The following is a 15,977-nucleotide window of genomic DNA, read 5'->3' on the forward strand; positions in this document are numbered from 1 at the left end:
GTCAGTTAGAAAACTGGTATTTTAAGCATACTGACCGACTCATGACGTCAGCACGTCTTTTTCTTTTGGCTGCTCCCTTTAGGGAATCACGACAGCAGATCCTCTGCCACCATCTCATCCAGTCCCTAGCATCCTCCTCTGTCACTTCCTTAACAACAAATAAGAATCTTGTATGTGGTTTTCCTCTTTTCCTCATTCTAGGTTTGACAGATTTTCAATGATTGCATGATCATTGATCAGAAATTACAAACTAAGACCTGAGGTGACCAACATTTTTAAATGTATTCTATATGTATTCTGTTTAATACAAACTGCGACTCCTATATTCACTGTTTTCCGAGGTTTTAGCCAATGCTCAAAGACATATGAAAATGTTCCACAAGCTACTCAATTAAACTCAGTTTTATCTATATAGCGCCAAATCACAACAACTGTTGCCTCAAGGTGCTTTATACTATAAAGACCCTACAGTGATGCAAACATATGACTGATTTCCAGGCATTGCTGTAGTTTCATACAGACGTCATACAGAAGTCACATTAATTAGCAGGTGCCACTGTGCCACCCTCCTGGAAAGAGCTGAGGAGAGCCCCAGACTCGGGGTCACCCAGCAGCCACGGTGCAGAAGCCACAGGAGGCTGCGTTCAGTTCACTCTCCTCTCATTACTATATGCGAATCTGCCTGGGCTGGGAGCCACCACTGCTATTCTGCTCTGAGGCCTTCCCCAAACATTTGTCTTAATTCATGCTTATGCCATCTGCCTTTATGTATGTGAAATGCTTTCAAATCTAAATGAGAATGTGGGCCAGCAGTTGGTGTGCTTGCAATGTTTTACATGTGTTGCACAGTATGGAATCTTGTTGTTTTTAAGGTTGCTGCAGTTACAGTGGTTATTCAACTGCAAAAGGGATCACTTTCTGTTGTTGGTTTTGCTGCCAGCGGTTTCTGTAGTTCCCACTGATTTTGTTAGTTGCAGGTAGTGTTAGGAGTTGGGTTCTGGTTATGTGGTGTTTTTGTCTGTATGTGTTTTTTGGTGCCTCCCTTTTTGCATAGGTAGGCGGGGCAGTGAGTCACTGAACCTGGCACACCTGTTACTCATCAGATGCTTTCTTCAGAAGTGTTCTTTAGGAGCTACCTGACAGAAGACTAGTGTTGGAGTATTGGCGTTTTTGGAGAGTTTGAAATTCTGCCCCTGCCTGTTGGAGCCCTTGGATTATTTCTGGTGACTGTAAGGAGTTTTGTTTCCTCCCTAGGATTTTGCCTCGACTGGTTTGTTTTCCGTCTGGAGGTTTTGGCATTAAACAGTACCAAGTAAGCTCTCCAACTCTCTGTAAAGTTTACTTTAAGCTTTTCTCAGTTATCGGGCAAGATGCTCCTAATTCTCGTCCCTCTCCTTTTTTAGATCCAGTGCACTACCTGTGTGTGTTTTCGTCACCTGCACATCCTGGCTCCGCGTCCCCATTCATACACCGTTGTATATATTTTGTCCTTGTAAATACCTCCCCCCTCACTGTAAATAAACTGTCTTCACCGCAACTCTGCCTCCGTGCGTTCTGCTCCCTGGGTCCATCTGCATTTGCCATAACAGGTAGAGTGTCAATGGTTGCTTGCATCACTGCAGGTGTTTTGTTAGTTTCACAGGTTAGTTACCCTGCAGATTTTGATAATTGTTTTAGTTGTGGGAGTGGCCTTGTGTAGTTTTAGGCAATTTTGCAGTTTTGGCAATTTCAGTGACAATTTTAGACGTTGTTCACATTGGTGTTGTTAGTTACACTGGTTTCAGATATTGCTCTAGTTTAATTCATAAGTCATTTATTTGTATGGGTTGCCGTGAACGCTGCAGTGAGAGAACTGCTGAATTCATTTAAGTCGCCTCCTTAAAGGCATGATTGATCAGAAATTGCCACCTAAAAACTGAGCCGACCAAAATTTTTAAATTTAAGACTCATAACTCTTGCCTCATTTCACTGAAACACAGAAGCTCCTCTTGGTGACGTCACCTCGTTCCCTCACCAACAGCTATCAGCCTACAACACATATGTTGGGTTTAGATTAGTTTCACTTCTGCAAAGAGGAAACTACACTGTCATTATTACTGAGAGGAGAAATGGCACAGAAAGGAGTTCAGCTGGACCGAGAAACCTTCTCTTGTTCCATCTGTTTGGATCTACTGAAGGATCCGGTGACTACAACCTGTGGACACAGCTACTGCATGAACTGTATTAAAGGTTTCTGGGATGGAGAGGACAGGAAGAAAATCTGGAGCTGTCCTCAGTGCAGGAAGACTTTCACACCGAGGCCTGTCCTGGAGAAAAACATCATGTTAGCAGCTTTAGTGGAGCAGCTGAAGAAGACTGGACTCCAAGCTGCTCCAGCTGATCACTGCTATGCTGGACCTGAAGATGTGGCCTGTGATGTCTCCACTGGGAGGAAGCTGAAAGCCATCAAGTCCTGTTTAGTCTGTCTGGCTTCTTACTGTGAGAAACACCTCCAACCTCACTATGATTCACCTTCATTTAAGAAACACAAGCTGGTGGCCCCCTCCAAGAAGCTCCAGGAGAACATCTGCTCTCGTCATGATGAGGTGATGAAGATTTTCTGTCGTACTAATCAGCAGAGTATCTGTTATCTCTGCACAGTGGATGAACATAAAGGCCATGAAACAGTCCCAGCTGCAGCAGAAAGGACTGAGAAGCAGAAGGAGCTCGAGGTGAGACGACTAAACATCCAGCAGAGAATCCAGGAGCGAGAGAAAGATGTGAAGCTGCTTCAACACTAGAAGTCCCAGACTTTTCTAACCCTCTGTCAGCCAAGTGGAGGCTAACTTGGCTAGTCTGTTAGCATCAATTCATATGTAAATTGGGTCGTTACCTGAGAATTCTGGAGGGGAGTGGGGGTGTGTGAATAATTGCTGATTTCTAACTGCCAACTGCCTCTTTGTTTGTGTGTGGGGGGGAGCTGCTAAAAGCTGAACTTTTGTGTTGAGGTGCATACAATCTCACTGCACTTAGCCCAATCCTTCATTGCCCTGAAGAATTCTGTGGTGTACGAACCTCCTCTCCAAGGAAAGAAAATGCAGAGAAGACTCACCACTCAGCAGGCCTTGGAAATGATCCTGAGTGAAGTCAACCCTTGTGACTCGGATGGAGAAGACCTAGAACTTCAGCCGGATTCGGACTCAGAGCTGTCTGATCAGTCTTCCGGTTAGGTTTCATTTCATATCATTTCCTATTTCATTTCAAACAAGTAAGTGGATGTAGTAAGTAGGATATTTCAGACATTCCGATACAGAGGAGGAGATACTGGAATTATAATTAGTATCTATGCATGCATTTGTGATTTCGTTTGACCTTCCCATTGCTCACAATTTGAATTTGTTCACACTGCAGATGAGGAGACTGCTTCTCAACCTAAAAAGAGAGCTTGTTTGGGGACTGAGACAGCGAAAGATGGCACAGTGTGGCGTGAAGAACAGGTGGGGACCTGTCTCCCTTTCACCCCAATAGAAGCGTACGCTGCAGATGGAGAGCCAACGGCTAAGGCCAGGAAAAGTATCTCGAGTCGCCTTCAGAGCTTCCTGTGTTTCATCACTCTTGACATGCTTCATAGCATTCAAGAATGGACTATTCAACATGCACAGCAAACGGAGGATGTTCATTGGTTCATGGACCTCCCTGAACTAATGGCATTTATTGCAATTGTCATCTTGCGGGGGGTTACTAGGGTTCCATCACTACATGACTGCTGGTCAGCAAACCTGGGAAACCCACAGATCATTGGAACTATGCCGCGAAACCGCTTCCAAGACATCATGCAACACCTACGCTTTGATGACAGGTCCACCCGCAGTGATCGAGCAAAGACTGATAAGTTCGCTGCAATTTCCAGTGTGTGGGGATCATTTGTCACCAACTGCATCACGTGCTACAACCCTGGTCTACATATCACCGTTGATGAACAGCTCTTCCCATCAAAGACTCGGTGCTGTTTCCTGCAGTATATTGCAAGTAAACCTGACAAGTTTGGGATCAAGTTTTGGGTGGCCTGCGACCTAAAATCCAAGTACATTTGCAATGTCCTCACATATCTTGGCAAGGACCCCAATCGTCCCAGTGGGGACAGACTGTCTGAAAATGTAGTGATGAGGCTGATGGAACCATTCCTAGACAAGGGCAGAAATGTTACCACGGACAATTTCTTCACATCGTTTTCACTTGCGCAAAAACTTCTTAGACGGAAAACCACCGTCCTCGGCACAGTCAACAAGATTCGCCGGGAAATTCCTCAATCAGCTAGACACACAGATCGCAATGAATTCACCACTCAGGTATGTTGCAGGTCTTTTGTGGTTCTATGTTTGTGTTTCATTGTGTGTAAAACTGCTATGTAAATAACAATTTATCTTATTTCTTAGGTGTTTTCAACCACTGCTGACGGCGTATGCGGCCAAACGGAAGAAGACAGTCTATATTCTTAGCAGCATGCACAGCGTGGTTCAGACTGATAACACCACCAAAAGGAAACCCAACACTGTCACCCTTTACAACACCACAAAGTGTGGCGTGGATGTGATGGACCAGATGGTGCGGGAGTACACTGTCCGCAGAGGAACACGGCGCTGGCCAGTTGCCGTGTTCTATAACATGATTGACATGGCAGCACTGAATGCACATGTGCTGTATCAAGCATGCACCGGGACGCAGGAAAGACGGGTGGACTTCCTGGTGGAGTTTGCAAGAGAGTTGGCTAACTCTCATATAGCTGGGAAGAAGGCAAGAAAAGAACAGTTGCTTCAGACACAACCCTCCACACCTAGCCCTGGAAAAAGAGCCACGTGTCAGGTCAAACACAAATGCAAGAACAATAATGCCACTGTGCGATGTGTTCACTGCTACAGATACACATGTGGTAAATGCAGACTACAGATACCATGGCAGTGCCAGGATTGTGAGTGATTGCTGAAAATGTTGAAATGTACTCACTTTTTATTATTTGTAAATATGTGTACAAATGGTTTGGGGTTTTTGTTTTTTGTTTTTTGTTTTTTTTGTACTGTTTTTATCAATAAATCTCAGCAACAAAGGAAATACACCCATGTGTGTTGATTTCTCCCTAAGGCAAACTGAAACACAAGTTTCCTTGTGGCTCAGGAAACGAACCACTCCAAGTGGTTCAGCATGGCCCCACCTTATTTACATAACAAAAGCAGCGGTCCACAGGTGATTAAGGATATTAGCTAAAAGCCGTGGGTTTTAAAGGTAGAAAAGCCAAATGTCTGCTCTCTGGGACTTCTAGTGTCAACAGGAGGTGGAGGCCATCAATGGCTCTGCTGATAAAGCAGTGGAGGACAGTGAGAAGATGTCCACTGAGCTGATCCGTCTCATCCAGAAAAGAAGCTCTGATGTGAAGCAGCAGGTCAGATCCCAGCAGGAAACTGAAGTGAGTAGAGTCAAAGAGCTTCAGGAGAAGCTGGAGCAGGAGATCGCTGAGCTGAAGAGGAAAGACGGCGAGCTGGAGCAGCTCTCACACACAGAGGATCACAACCAGTTTCTACACAACTACCCCTCACTGTCAGCACTCAGTGAGTCTACACACTCATCCAGCATCAATATTCGTCCTCTGAGGTACTTTGAGGATGTGACAGCAGCTGTGTCAGAGAGCAGAGATAAACTACAGGACATTCTGAGAGAGGAATGGACAAACATCTCACTGACAGTCACTGAAGAGGATGTTTTACTGTCACCAGCAGAGCCAAAGACCAGAGCTGAATTCTTAAAATATTCATGTCAAATCACACTGGATCCAATCACAGTGCACAGAGAATTGTTATTATCTGAGGGGAACAGAAAAGTAACATTAATGAGACAAAAACAGACTTACTCTAATCATCCAGACAGATTCACTGATTATTATCAAGTCCTGAGTACAGAGAGTCTGACTGGACGTTGTTACTGGGAGGTGGAGTGGAGAGGGGGTGGAGTTGATGCAGCAGTCACATACAAAAATATCAGCAGAGCAGGAGAGTCAGATGAATGTGGATTTGGATTTAATGACAAGTCTTGGTTATTGAGCTGTGACAGAAAAAGTTACAAATTTTTGTACAACAATGTCCACACTGTCCTCTCAGGTCCTCGGTCCTCCAGAGTAGGAGTGTACCTGGATCACAGAGCAGGTATTCTGTCTTTCTACAGCGTCTCTGAAACCATGACTCTCCTCCACAGAGTCCAGACCACATTCACTCAGCCGCTCTATGCTGGACTTGGTCTTTTTATTGATCATGGAGACACTGCAGAGATATTAAACTGAAATAGACAAAAGTCACTGAGGGACAGTTAGTTCCTGTTTCTTTGGTCTCCATTGCTGTTGACAACAATGATGGAGATTTTGAAAAGAGGTCAGAGTGGCACCAGAAAGTTTTTTGAAAGTAAATTCTGATGGCCCTAAAATAATTTCTAATTAGCTTGTATGGAGAAGATCATAAAATGAATAATGAATGAATGAATAATAAAAATTAAACATTAATGAACCTCAGTTTTTATATCAAGAAGACAGTAGTTTTATACATAGAATTGTTTTATTATAAATAGTATTGTTTAAGCTCACAGATCAAATGTTACACTCTGAATAAGACTTTTAATTTCAGTCCCTCAGGCACACAAAGTTACACATATACTAATAGAGAAGATTCAGATTTTATACCAACTCAATCTGAAGACTTGCTTAATGTAAGCTTCCTGTGTGAAGTTTGTTACATGTTTGATCTGATACATGCTGATTTTCTTTCTTTTTGTTGCTGTTGATTTTTGTGTTTTGACCCAGAGGAGTTATTTCGTTATTTGAAGAAATATCAATATGAAAATCTTGATTTGAATCATCTGCTGCTGTGGTGTATGTAACTCATTACTGATATTTTTTATATATAAGGTGTGGCTATAACTCAGACTTTCTGCTGGTCTGTGTTTTATTGATTAGTTTTAAGGGTTTAATGAAAGTAGGGGTGACTGTGAATGAATGTGAGTCTTAACAGTAATTTGGGGGGAAGTACAAAACTGGAGACCCTCTTATGGAACAAGAAGTGATGAAATGTGGGTTGTGTCAGCTGCGAGGAGGTTTCTGTGATATGAGAGCTGTAGTAAGGGGTATTTTTTTTACTTTGATATATACTTAAATAACAAGTTATTTAATTAGAAGTTTGTTTGTTTTTTACCTACACATTCACACACAGCAGTCAGCTAAACCAAGACTAGACCTGTTATATTTGGAAAGACCGTTCTCATTCCTGTCTCATAACATATCAATGATTTGTGACGTCCGGAGGCTTCCCATAGGAACGCAAAAGGTAACCTTCTGTGTTCGTATGATATGCGCTGGATTGTGGATGGAATGACACTTGGCGGTAACACACGTTCCAGCCCTAACCCTAACCTTATCCTTAACCTTAACCACTACAACCTTAATCGTTTTAGATAGTATTTCTCAAAGCGATTCATGATGAAAAAGTAAAATATATGTAAATGTGTAGATTCAGTCCAAATGGTTCTCATGTTTCCTCCTGTTTCCGAACGAATAACATAGAGATGAGTTTGGTGACTGACGATTTGTCACATAGCGTAGTATGTTATGTTTTGGGATGAGAACATGTTGAAAAAAAACAGCACTGAAAGCACAAAGTATGTTTTCTAACATGTTATTGGATAAGCAGCCTATAGCCTGCCTACAAAGTCTCCCAGTGATTACACAGATGTGTTTGTCAGAGAGTACAAAGGTGTTCAACCATGAAGTCAGTGCAACAAGTGAAACACACACTAAAACCTGATCTGACTCATGCAGATGATTCAGGATATTTCTGTGTTTTTCCTGTTTAGCTGCTTTTGGATGTATCCCGATTCTCTTTCACTGCTTTGGTTAAGCAAACATATTTGATTTGTTGGTCATGACTGACGTGTTTAGCAAAAACAAAAATATGTTGTTGGAGATAGTCTCTCATTTACAAATTTCCTCTGGCTGCAGAAGTTGAACGAGAGCCTGTCACTGCGTGCTTGTATGAATTTTTTCACTAGACGACTGTTATATTTAGGACTTTTACGGTTACAGTAGTTGCTGTATCTTATCATAGATAGATTTATTTGGTTGTAGTTCCAGTGTTAACAGTAGTAGCAGATGTTACTGTATTTGAGATTATTAACTTAGTTGCAGAAGTTCCTGTGGTTTTAGGCTTGTTTAGTTACAGTAGTTGTCACTCTTTGCTGCTGGTGTCGCTGTAGTTTTAGTCCTTAATTTAGTTGCAGTAGTTGTTGTGTCTTATAGAAGATGTTAATATAGTTTTAGTCACTGGTTGAGTTGCAGAAGTAGCCATTCTTTTCTGCAGACGTCCGTCCGTCCGTCATGGGGGCAGCAGCCTAAGCAGAGAAGCCCAGACCTCCCTCTCCTCAGCCACCTCCTCTTGTCTGGGAGAACACCAAGGCGTACCCAGGCCAGCCGACAGATATAATCTCTCCAGTGTGTCCTGGGTCTGCCCCGGGGCATCCTCCCGGTAGGACACGCCAGGAACACCTCACCCAGGAAGCGCCCAGGAGGCATCCTTGTCAGATGCCTGAACCACCTCAACTGGCTCTTTCGATGTGGAGGAGCAGCGGCTCTACTCTGAGCCCCTCCTGGATGGCCGACCTCCTCACCCTATCTCTAAGGGAGAGGCCAGCCACTCTTCAGAGGAAGCCCCTTTCCAGCACTTGTATCTGCGATCTCGTTCATTCAGTCACTACCCACAGCCCTGAGCATAGATGAGGGTATGGGTGTAGATCGACCGGTTAATTGAGAGCTTCACTTTTACACTGAGCTCTTTCTTCACCATGACAGACCGGTACAGCGTCTGCATCACTTCAGCCACAGCACCAATCTGTCTGTCGATCTCCCGCTACCATCTCCCATCACTCATGAAAAAGACCCCAAGATACTTAAACTCCTCTACTTGGGGCAGGAACTGGTCCTTCACCCAGAATGGACACTCCAGCCTTTTCTGGCTGACGACCGTGGCCTAAGATTTGGAGGTGCTTATTCTCATTCCCCCTCCCTACCTTACAGTTGTTGCCAGGGATGTTTTATTTTCATGCTGATGTCAGTTTTAACCGACACAATGAAGTCTCTATTTCTTGTTGACCAGAGCACCCTGTTATCATACACCCAAGGCCAAGCAGCCTGTTCTGTCTGATACTGTGTTGTGTGCAGTGTTGGGGAGTAACGGAATACATGTACCGCCGTTACGTATTTAAAATACAAAATATGACTAACTGTATTCCGTTACAGTTACCGTTTAAAAAGGTGGTATTTAGAATACAGTTACTTTGTTGAAATAAATGGATTACATTATTTTCCTGTTTCATATTGTCGCGTGTCAGGACTGTTTGGGTTTTGTTTGACAGCTATGTTCTGTTGTTCCAGACGGCAGCGTTACGGTTGCCATGGTTACAGGGTGACGCGCTCTCTGCGACAGTGTGTTTCCTGGGTGAGAGAGCGCCTTTTTGTTGTTGTGCTAAGCTAATAGGCAGAATGCTACAGGCACAGCCCTAAAGAATGTAGCTTCATGGGCAGTGTAGGGATGCAGGGTGCTGCAGGGAGAATGGACTACCATACCCGTTATGTGTCTGTGAGCGAGGAGGGACTAAAAGGAGAGTGGAAAAGTACAAGTTGTCATCGAGCAGAAACGGGAGCTGGAAGCATGTAAATATAATAATAAGCACTGCAGCCAAGAAGAGTGCCTGATGAGCCCAGTTGTAAGTACGCTATTAAGACTCGACTGTACGCTGTGTTCGTGTTTTCCTCCGAAACAATAAGTTCCGTTGGAGCAGCCTTTCAAGGCCTCTCTCTGTCTCTCGCTAGCAAAGTTGACCCAGACAACAAAGTAAAGCTATTTTTCGGCTACGAGCCCGACACGGAACCCGACGTATTAGTCAGAGGTCCCTTTACTACGGTTCGGAGCCACGGACCTTCAGTAATAGTAATAAATCACACAGCAATAGTACATTCATGTAGTTGTAAAAAGCATGATAATATATTAAGTAATCCAAAGTATTCAGAATACGTTACTCTCATTGAGTAACGTAACGGAATACGTGACAAAATACATTTTGGGGCATGTATTCTGTAATCTGTAGTGGAATACGTTTTAAAAGTAACCTTCCCAACACTGGTTGTGTAAGCGTGTAGCAATCACCTTCAACACTCAACTCTGTCTATCCCTATCAGTTAACCATTCACACCGTGGGGTTAATGCTTGTATTCTTTTAATGAGGACTGTATCAACTCTATTATGATCATTCATTGCAATTAATCTTAAAAAGAAAACTCCCATGCACCCCCAAGTATCCTCGAGAAAGTAAAGAGCTGGTTCGATATTTCATGACCAGGACAAAAACCGCATGGTTCCTTCTGTATCTGAGGTTGGACTAACAGATGGACTCTCCTTTCCACTGCCCTGGCATAGAGTTTCCCAGGGAGGCTGAGGAGTGTGATCCCTCTATAATTGGAACACACTCCCCAGTAGAATGGCACGATATAACTTTTTTATGTCAGATACTGATACCTATATCATAAATTTGGATATCTGCAGATACCGATATAAATCCGATATAGCGTATTTTATAACCAATAAAACATTTTTTGTTTTAAATATCTTGCTGCATTTTGTATATGTTCATACTCAAGTTAAAAAACAACTAACACTAAAGCTATGCTGTTATATTTGTATGCAAAAAATACATTGCACCCAAAATACTTGATAGTTCAGCAATACTGATCAATCTAATAAACTTAAACCTACACCATCCTTCCTATTCTGGTATTTTAAAGAGTACTTAGCGGAAATATTAAGCAACCTAACTAACAGGGTTGTCAACTACCAGCAGAAAGAAAAAAATAGGGAACCACTCCCTGCCCTCCGCCTCATAATTGACGCAATCGACTTTAATTTAATGCACGTGTAAAAAAAAAAAAAAAAAAAAAAAAAATTTAAAAAATGCACAGAAATCAGTTATTTTTCAAGAATAATTCAATAGATTCAACATCTTTCTTCAACAGAATTGCAGACTGCACAGATGGTACCTTCCCAAAGAAAAAAGTACTATAGCTTACTAGGGTATATATTTGACTTAATAGTTCCTATAGACAATAATGGATTTCTATACAGTTTACATCAGATGAAAACTTTGGTTGTAAGTTTCAGATAATTATTTATTAAAAGCTAGACGTGACAATTAGAAAGAAAAGTATGTCTTTGTGCCCCCTTTTCCCTGTTAATGCCCTACCTGCCCCCCTGGCTAAACTTTGCTAGATCCGCCCCTGCATAGTTACCAACCGTCAGCTACGTAGAAAAGGATCCTGGTCTAGAAAGTAATATTAAATAAATTCTAAAAACAGCTTATCAAGCTTAAACATGTTGCTGTTATTTATCCACTGGTTTGCACAGTGGGTGATAAACAAACAAGAGAGACGAGAGTTGCGACAGAAAAGCCGATCAGCTGATCATTGATCAGTTTCATGATTGAAGTAGCAGCAGTAGAGGGAGGGAGAGAGAAGAGGCACTCGCTCCATATATCGGTTGTTAAGCTTAACGTGGGAATGCTTTACAAACATTCAGAGATGAACTTACACACTTGCTTTACTTCTCTGGGATAACTTTCTCTGAGATGAAATGCCGGTTTGGAAGCACGTAGCGAGACTCCAGTTGCTCAACCAGACGGCCAACAGGTCGCGCACACCACAGCCGCTCAATCACTTGACGCATACTCCTCTGACGTGCTGGTTATGAGCTGAGTTACGCTATGTTGCAAGTTTTGTGAGGTGCTTTTGTGATATTTATTGGATCGGATTACATTTTTTATTTCTCTCCGATATCCGATCCAGTAATTTAGGTCAGTATCGGAGGATACATGATATTGGATCGGTCCATCTCTACTCTCCAGTCCCCCTTCTTAAAGATGGGAACCACCACCCCAGTCTGCCAATCCAGAGGTAACACCCCTGATCTCCACGCAACATTGTAGAGGCGTGTCAACCAAGACAGACCTACAAGATCCAGAGCTTTCAGGAACTCAGGGCAAACCTCATCCAGCAGCAATCTACCTGCACTACCACATGATCCAACTAATTACGGCTGCTCCTGTAATACCACCAAGTGGTGATCAGATGACAGCTCAGCCCCTCTCTTTACCCAAGTGTGAAGAACATATGGCCACCGGTCTGGTGACATGATTATCAAATCAATCATTGACCTGCGGCCTGGGGTGTCCTGGCACCGCATGCACTTAAGGACACCCTCATGTTTGAACACAGTGTTTGTTATGGACAAACCATGGTTTGTGCAGAAACCATGGCAGCCTTAGCCTGTTTGGTGCCCTGGGCAAACACTCCCTCTGGCATAATGTTATCTTGTATCTCTGTTGTGATCCGTGCTATCCTCCTGGGGCAGCAGGTTGAGGGTCATAGATGCCAACAGACTAAATAAACTGATCCACAAGGCCAGTTATGCTGTGGGGATGGAGCTGGACTCCGTTAGGGTGGTGTCTGAGAGGCAGATGTTGTCCAAGATAAGGACAATCATGCATAATAACCCCCACCCACTCCATGACATGCTGGCTACTCACAGGAGCACGTTCAGTGAGAGACTGAGATTACCAAAAAGCACCACTGAACAACACAGGAAATCATTCCTGCCTGTGGCCATCTCCCTGTACTACTCTGTAATATTCCTGTCAGTTTCTTGATATTTATTTACAATCTCTGCTAATTCTTGATGTTTATAATGTAGTGATCTGTATATGTTAGTGCTATTTCTTACATTTGTAAAATTTGTTACAACTGTAGCAACTGTAACCCATGCATAATTTCCTTAGGGATTAATAAAGTATTCTGATTCTGATTCTGATTGTTTCAGGATACATGACCTGCCATTATCCAATAACACATCTGCTTACCTGTATCTTTTGCTTGTTTCTCATCCTCTTTTTTTTTCTCTTTTTTTCTAAACTGAGCACCTGATGGCTTTGAACTTTTCTTGTCCATCGCAGTAATTTTTTCACTCCAATCTTAATTGCCCCTTGGGGATAAATAAAGTCTCTCTGACTCTGACTGCAGTATCAACACTCTACCCTAAACATAAACTAATAGACCTATACCTTAGTGCACAGATTCGGTTTATATAGGGTTTTTTTTTCTGGGATTTCACACAAACCAGGAAAAATAATTAATACATAATGGGCTTGGACTGACAATATTATGAATGAAATGTGCTCTATTTGGAAGCAGCCTGCCTGATGGCATGATGTCGGAGCAGCATGGGTGTGAGCAACTTTTTTTTTTCTTGCCGATATCATGATGCCGTTCCCCACTACGATGCTGCCCTGCTACTTTTAGGATTGTTTTATCCTCTCATGTATAATATTTATAGCTATTTTAAGAGTTTTATGTAAAGTTTTCTGGGTCTTGCAATCAGTATACTGAGAGTTTTTTTCACTTTTTCAAGTGATATGATTTGTTTGTATGTTTTTTAGTGTGGCATCTAAGTTTGTTGTAATTTGCTCACAGACATAGTACTATCAGTGTTCTAGCAGTGGGCAGTTGGCTTTCTGCAGGTGGAGCATGACTGTTTACTTCTGCCATGCTTTTGTTTTTTCCTCCTAAAAATCAAGTTGACGTTTCTGCTTCAAGCTAGTCCTCTTCTTGGAATAAGTCACCGCCTAATAACTCCTCCCCCCTCTCCCCCCGCACCTCCTCTCTGTCCACACGTTTCTTCATTCCCTCCCCTTTAGATCTGCAGTTTGAAGATGGGTGTAACCAACATGTGGTGCTGTGACAGTCTCGGTTTACTGCGGAAACACATGTTGTTGAGATCAGAGCTCAAATTAGTTTCAGTTTTAAGGAAGAGAAACTCACACAGTCACTGACACTGAGAGGAAAAATGGCACAGAAAGGAGTTCAGCTGGACCGAGAAACCTTCTCTTGTTCCATCTGTTTGGATCTACTGAAGGATCCCGTGACTATTCTCTGTGGACACAGCTACTGCATGAACTGTATTAAAAGTTTCTGGCATAAAGAGGAGGAGAAAAAGAAAATCCACAGCTGCCCTGAATGCCGAAAGAGTTTCATACCGAGGCCTGTCCTGGTAAAAAACACCATGTTAGCAGCTTTAGTGGAGCAGCTGAAGAAGACTGGACTCCAAGCTGCTCCAGCTGATCACTGCTATGCTGGACCTGAAGATGTGGCCTGTGATGTCTGCACTGGGAGGAAGCTGAAAGCCATCAAGTCCTGTTTATCTTGTCCAGCCTCTTACTGTGAGAAACACCTCCAACCTCACTATGATGCAGCTCCATTAAAGAAACATAAGCTGGTGGCCCCCTCCAAGAAGCTCCAGGAGAACATCTGCTCTCGTCATGATGAGGTGATGAAGATTTTCTGTCGTACTGATCAGCAGAGTATCTGTTATCTCTGCACAATGGATGAACATAAAGGCCATGAAACAGTCCCAGCTGCAGCAGAAAGGACTGAGAAGCAGAAGGAGCTCGAGGTGAGACGACTAAACATCCAGCAGAGAATCCAGGAGCGAGAGAAAGATGTGAAGCTGCTTCAACAGGAGGTGGAGGCCATCAATGGCTCTGCTGATAAAGCAGTGGAGGACAGTGAGAAGATGTTCACTGAGCTGATCCGTCTCATCCAGAAAAGAAGCTCTGATGTGAAGCAGCAGGTCAGATCCCAGCAGGAAACTGAAGTGAGTCGAGTCAAAGAGCTTCAGGAGAAGCTGGAGCAGGAGATCGCTGAGCTGAAGAGGAAAGACGGTGAGCTGGAGCAGCTCTCAAACACAGAGGATCACAACCAGTTTCTACACAACTACCCCTCACTGTCAGCACTCAGTGAGTCTACACACTCATCCAACATCAATATTCGCCCTCTGAAGTACTTTGAGGATGTGACAGCAGCTGTGTCAGAGACCAGAGATAAACTACAGGACATTCTGAGAGAGGAATGGACAAAAATCTCACTGACAGTCACTGAAGTGGATGTTTTACTGTCACCACCAAAGACCAGGGTTGAATTCTTAAAATATTCATGTGAAATCACACTGGATCCAAACACAGCCCACAGGCGTCTGTTATTATCTGAGGGAAACAGAAAAGTAACTTTAATGGAACCAACAAAGTCTTATTTTGATCATCCAGACAGATTCACTGGATGGTGTCAGGTCCTGAGCAGAGAGACTCTGAGTGGACGTTGTTACTGGGAGGTGGAGTGGAGTGGAGAGGGTGTTTATGCAGCAGTCGCATACAAGAATATCAGCAGAGCATGGGACTCAGGAGAATGTGCATTTGGATTTAATGACAAATCTTGGTCTTTACATTGTGACACAAACAGTTATGAATTTTTCAACAACAATGTCCACACTGACCTCTCAGGTCCTCGGTCCTCCAGAGTAGGAGTGTACCTGGATCACAGAGCAGGTATTCTGTCTTTCTACAGTGTCTCTGAAACCATGACTCTCCTCCACAGAGTCCAGACCACATTCACTCAGCCGCTCTATGCTGGACTTCGACTTGACTTTTATGGAGACTCTGCAGAATTGAATAAACCTAAATAGACATTAGTTTTTCAGTTTGCTAAGGGACAGTTGATTCAAATCTTTTTACTTTGTGGTTTCTTTGGTCTCCATCATTGTTGCTGAGAGCTCATTATAGTGCTTACATTTAATTCTGAACTTTCTTATCTGCACAAACATCAGCAGTCAGAGTTTATGGGTAGTACTTTGACATAATTTGTTTTCTTAGTTAATGATTGATTTTTTTTAAAAAAGACAATGTCTTATAATTACACCACTCGTGTTTTTTTTAAGAAACATTCTATGGTAAGATTAGTGAGACAGATAAATTTTTCAGGTAATATTTTACTTTGTTGGTGCAAAAATGCAATTTTATGTCTGTTAAACTATTAGGAA

At 42.8% G+C, this 15,977-nt stretch overlaps 2 protein-coding genes across 2 annotated transcripts; both read left to right on the forward strand.

The window, feature by feature from the left end:
• The first annotated feature begins 2,108 nt into the window (after positions 1 to 2,108).
• On the forward strand, positions 2,109 to 6,307 carry LOC134623713 (tripartite motif-containing protein 16-like). The gene is made up of 3 exons (XM_063468743.1): positions 2,109 to 2,601; positions 2,641 to 2,770; positions 5,299 to 6,307. Exons 1-3 carry the CDS (start codon positions 2,109 to 2,111, stop codon positions 6,305 to 6,307), a joined length of 1,632 nt encoding a protein of 543 aa, XP_063324813.1.
• A 7,645-nt stretch (positions 6,308 to 13,952) lies between these two features.
• On the forward strand, positions 13,953 to 15,688 carry LOC134616922 (tripartite motif-containing protein 16-like). The gene has a single exon (XM_063462003.1). The coding sequence runs from the start codon at positions 13,953 to 13,955 to the stop codon at positions 15,621 to 15,623; it is 1,671 nt and encodes a 556-aa protein (XP_063318073.1). The 3' UTR covers positions 15,624 to 15,688.
• Positions 15,689 to 15,977: the final 289 nt, after the last annotated feature.

The sequence above is a fragment of the Pelmatolapia mariae genome, linkage group LG3_W, assembly GCF_036321145.2.
Source record: "Pelmatolapia mariae isolate MD_Pm_ZW linkage group LG3_W, Pm_UMD_F_2, whole genome shotgun sequence".
Lineage (NCBI taxonomy): Eukaryota > Metazoa > Chordata > Actinopteri > Cichliformes > Cichlidae > Pelmatolapia > Pelmatolapia mariae.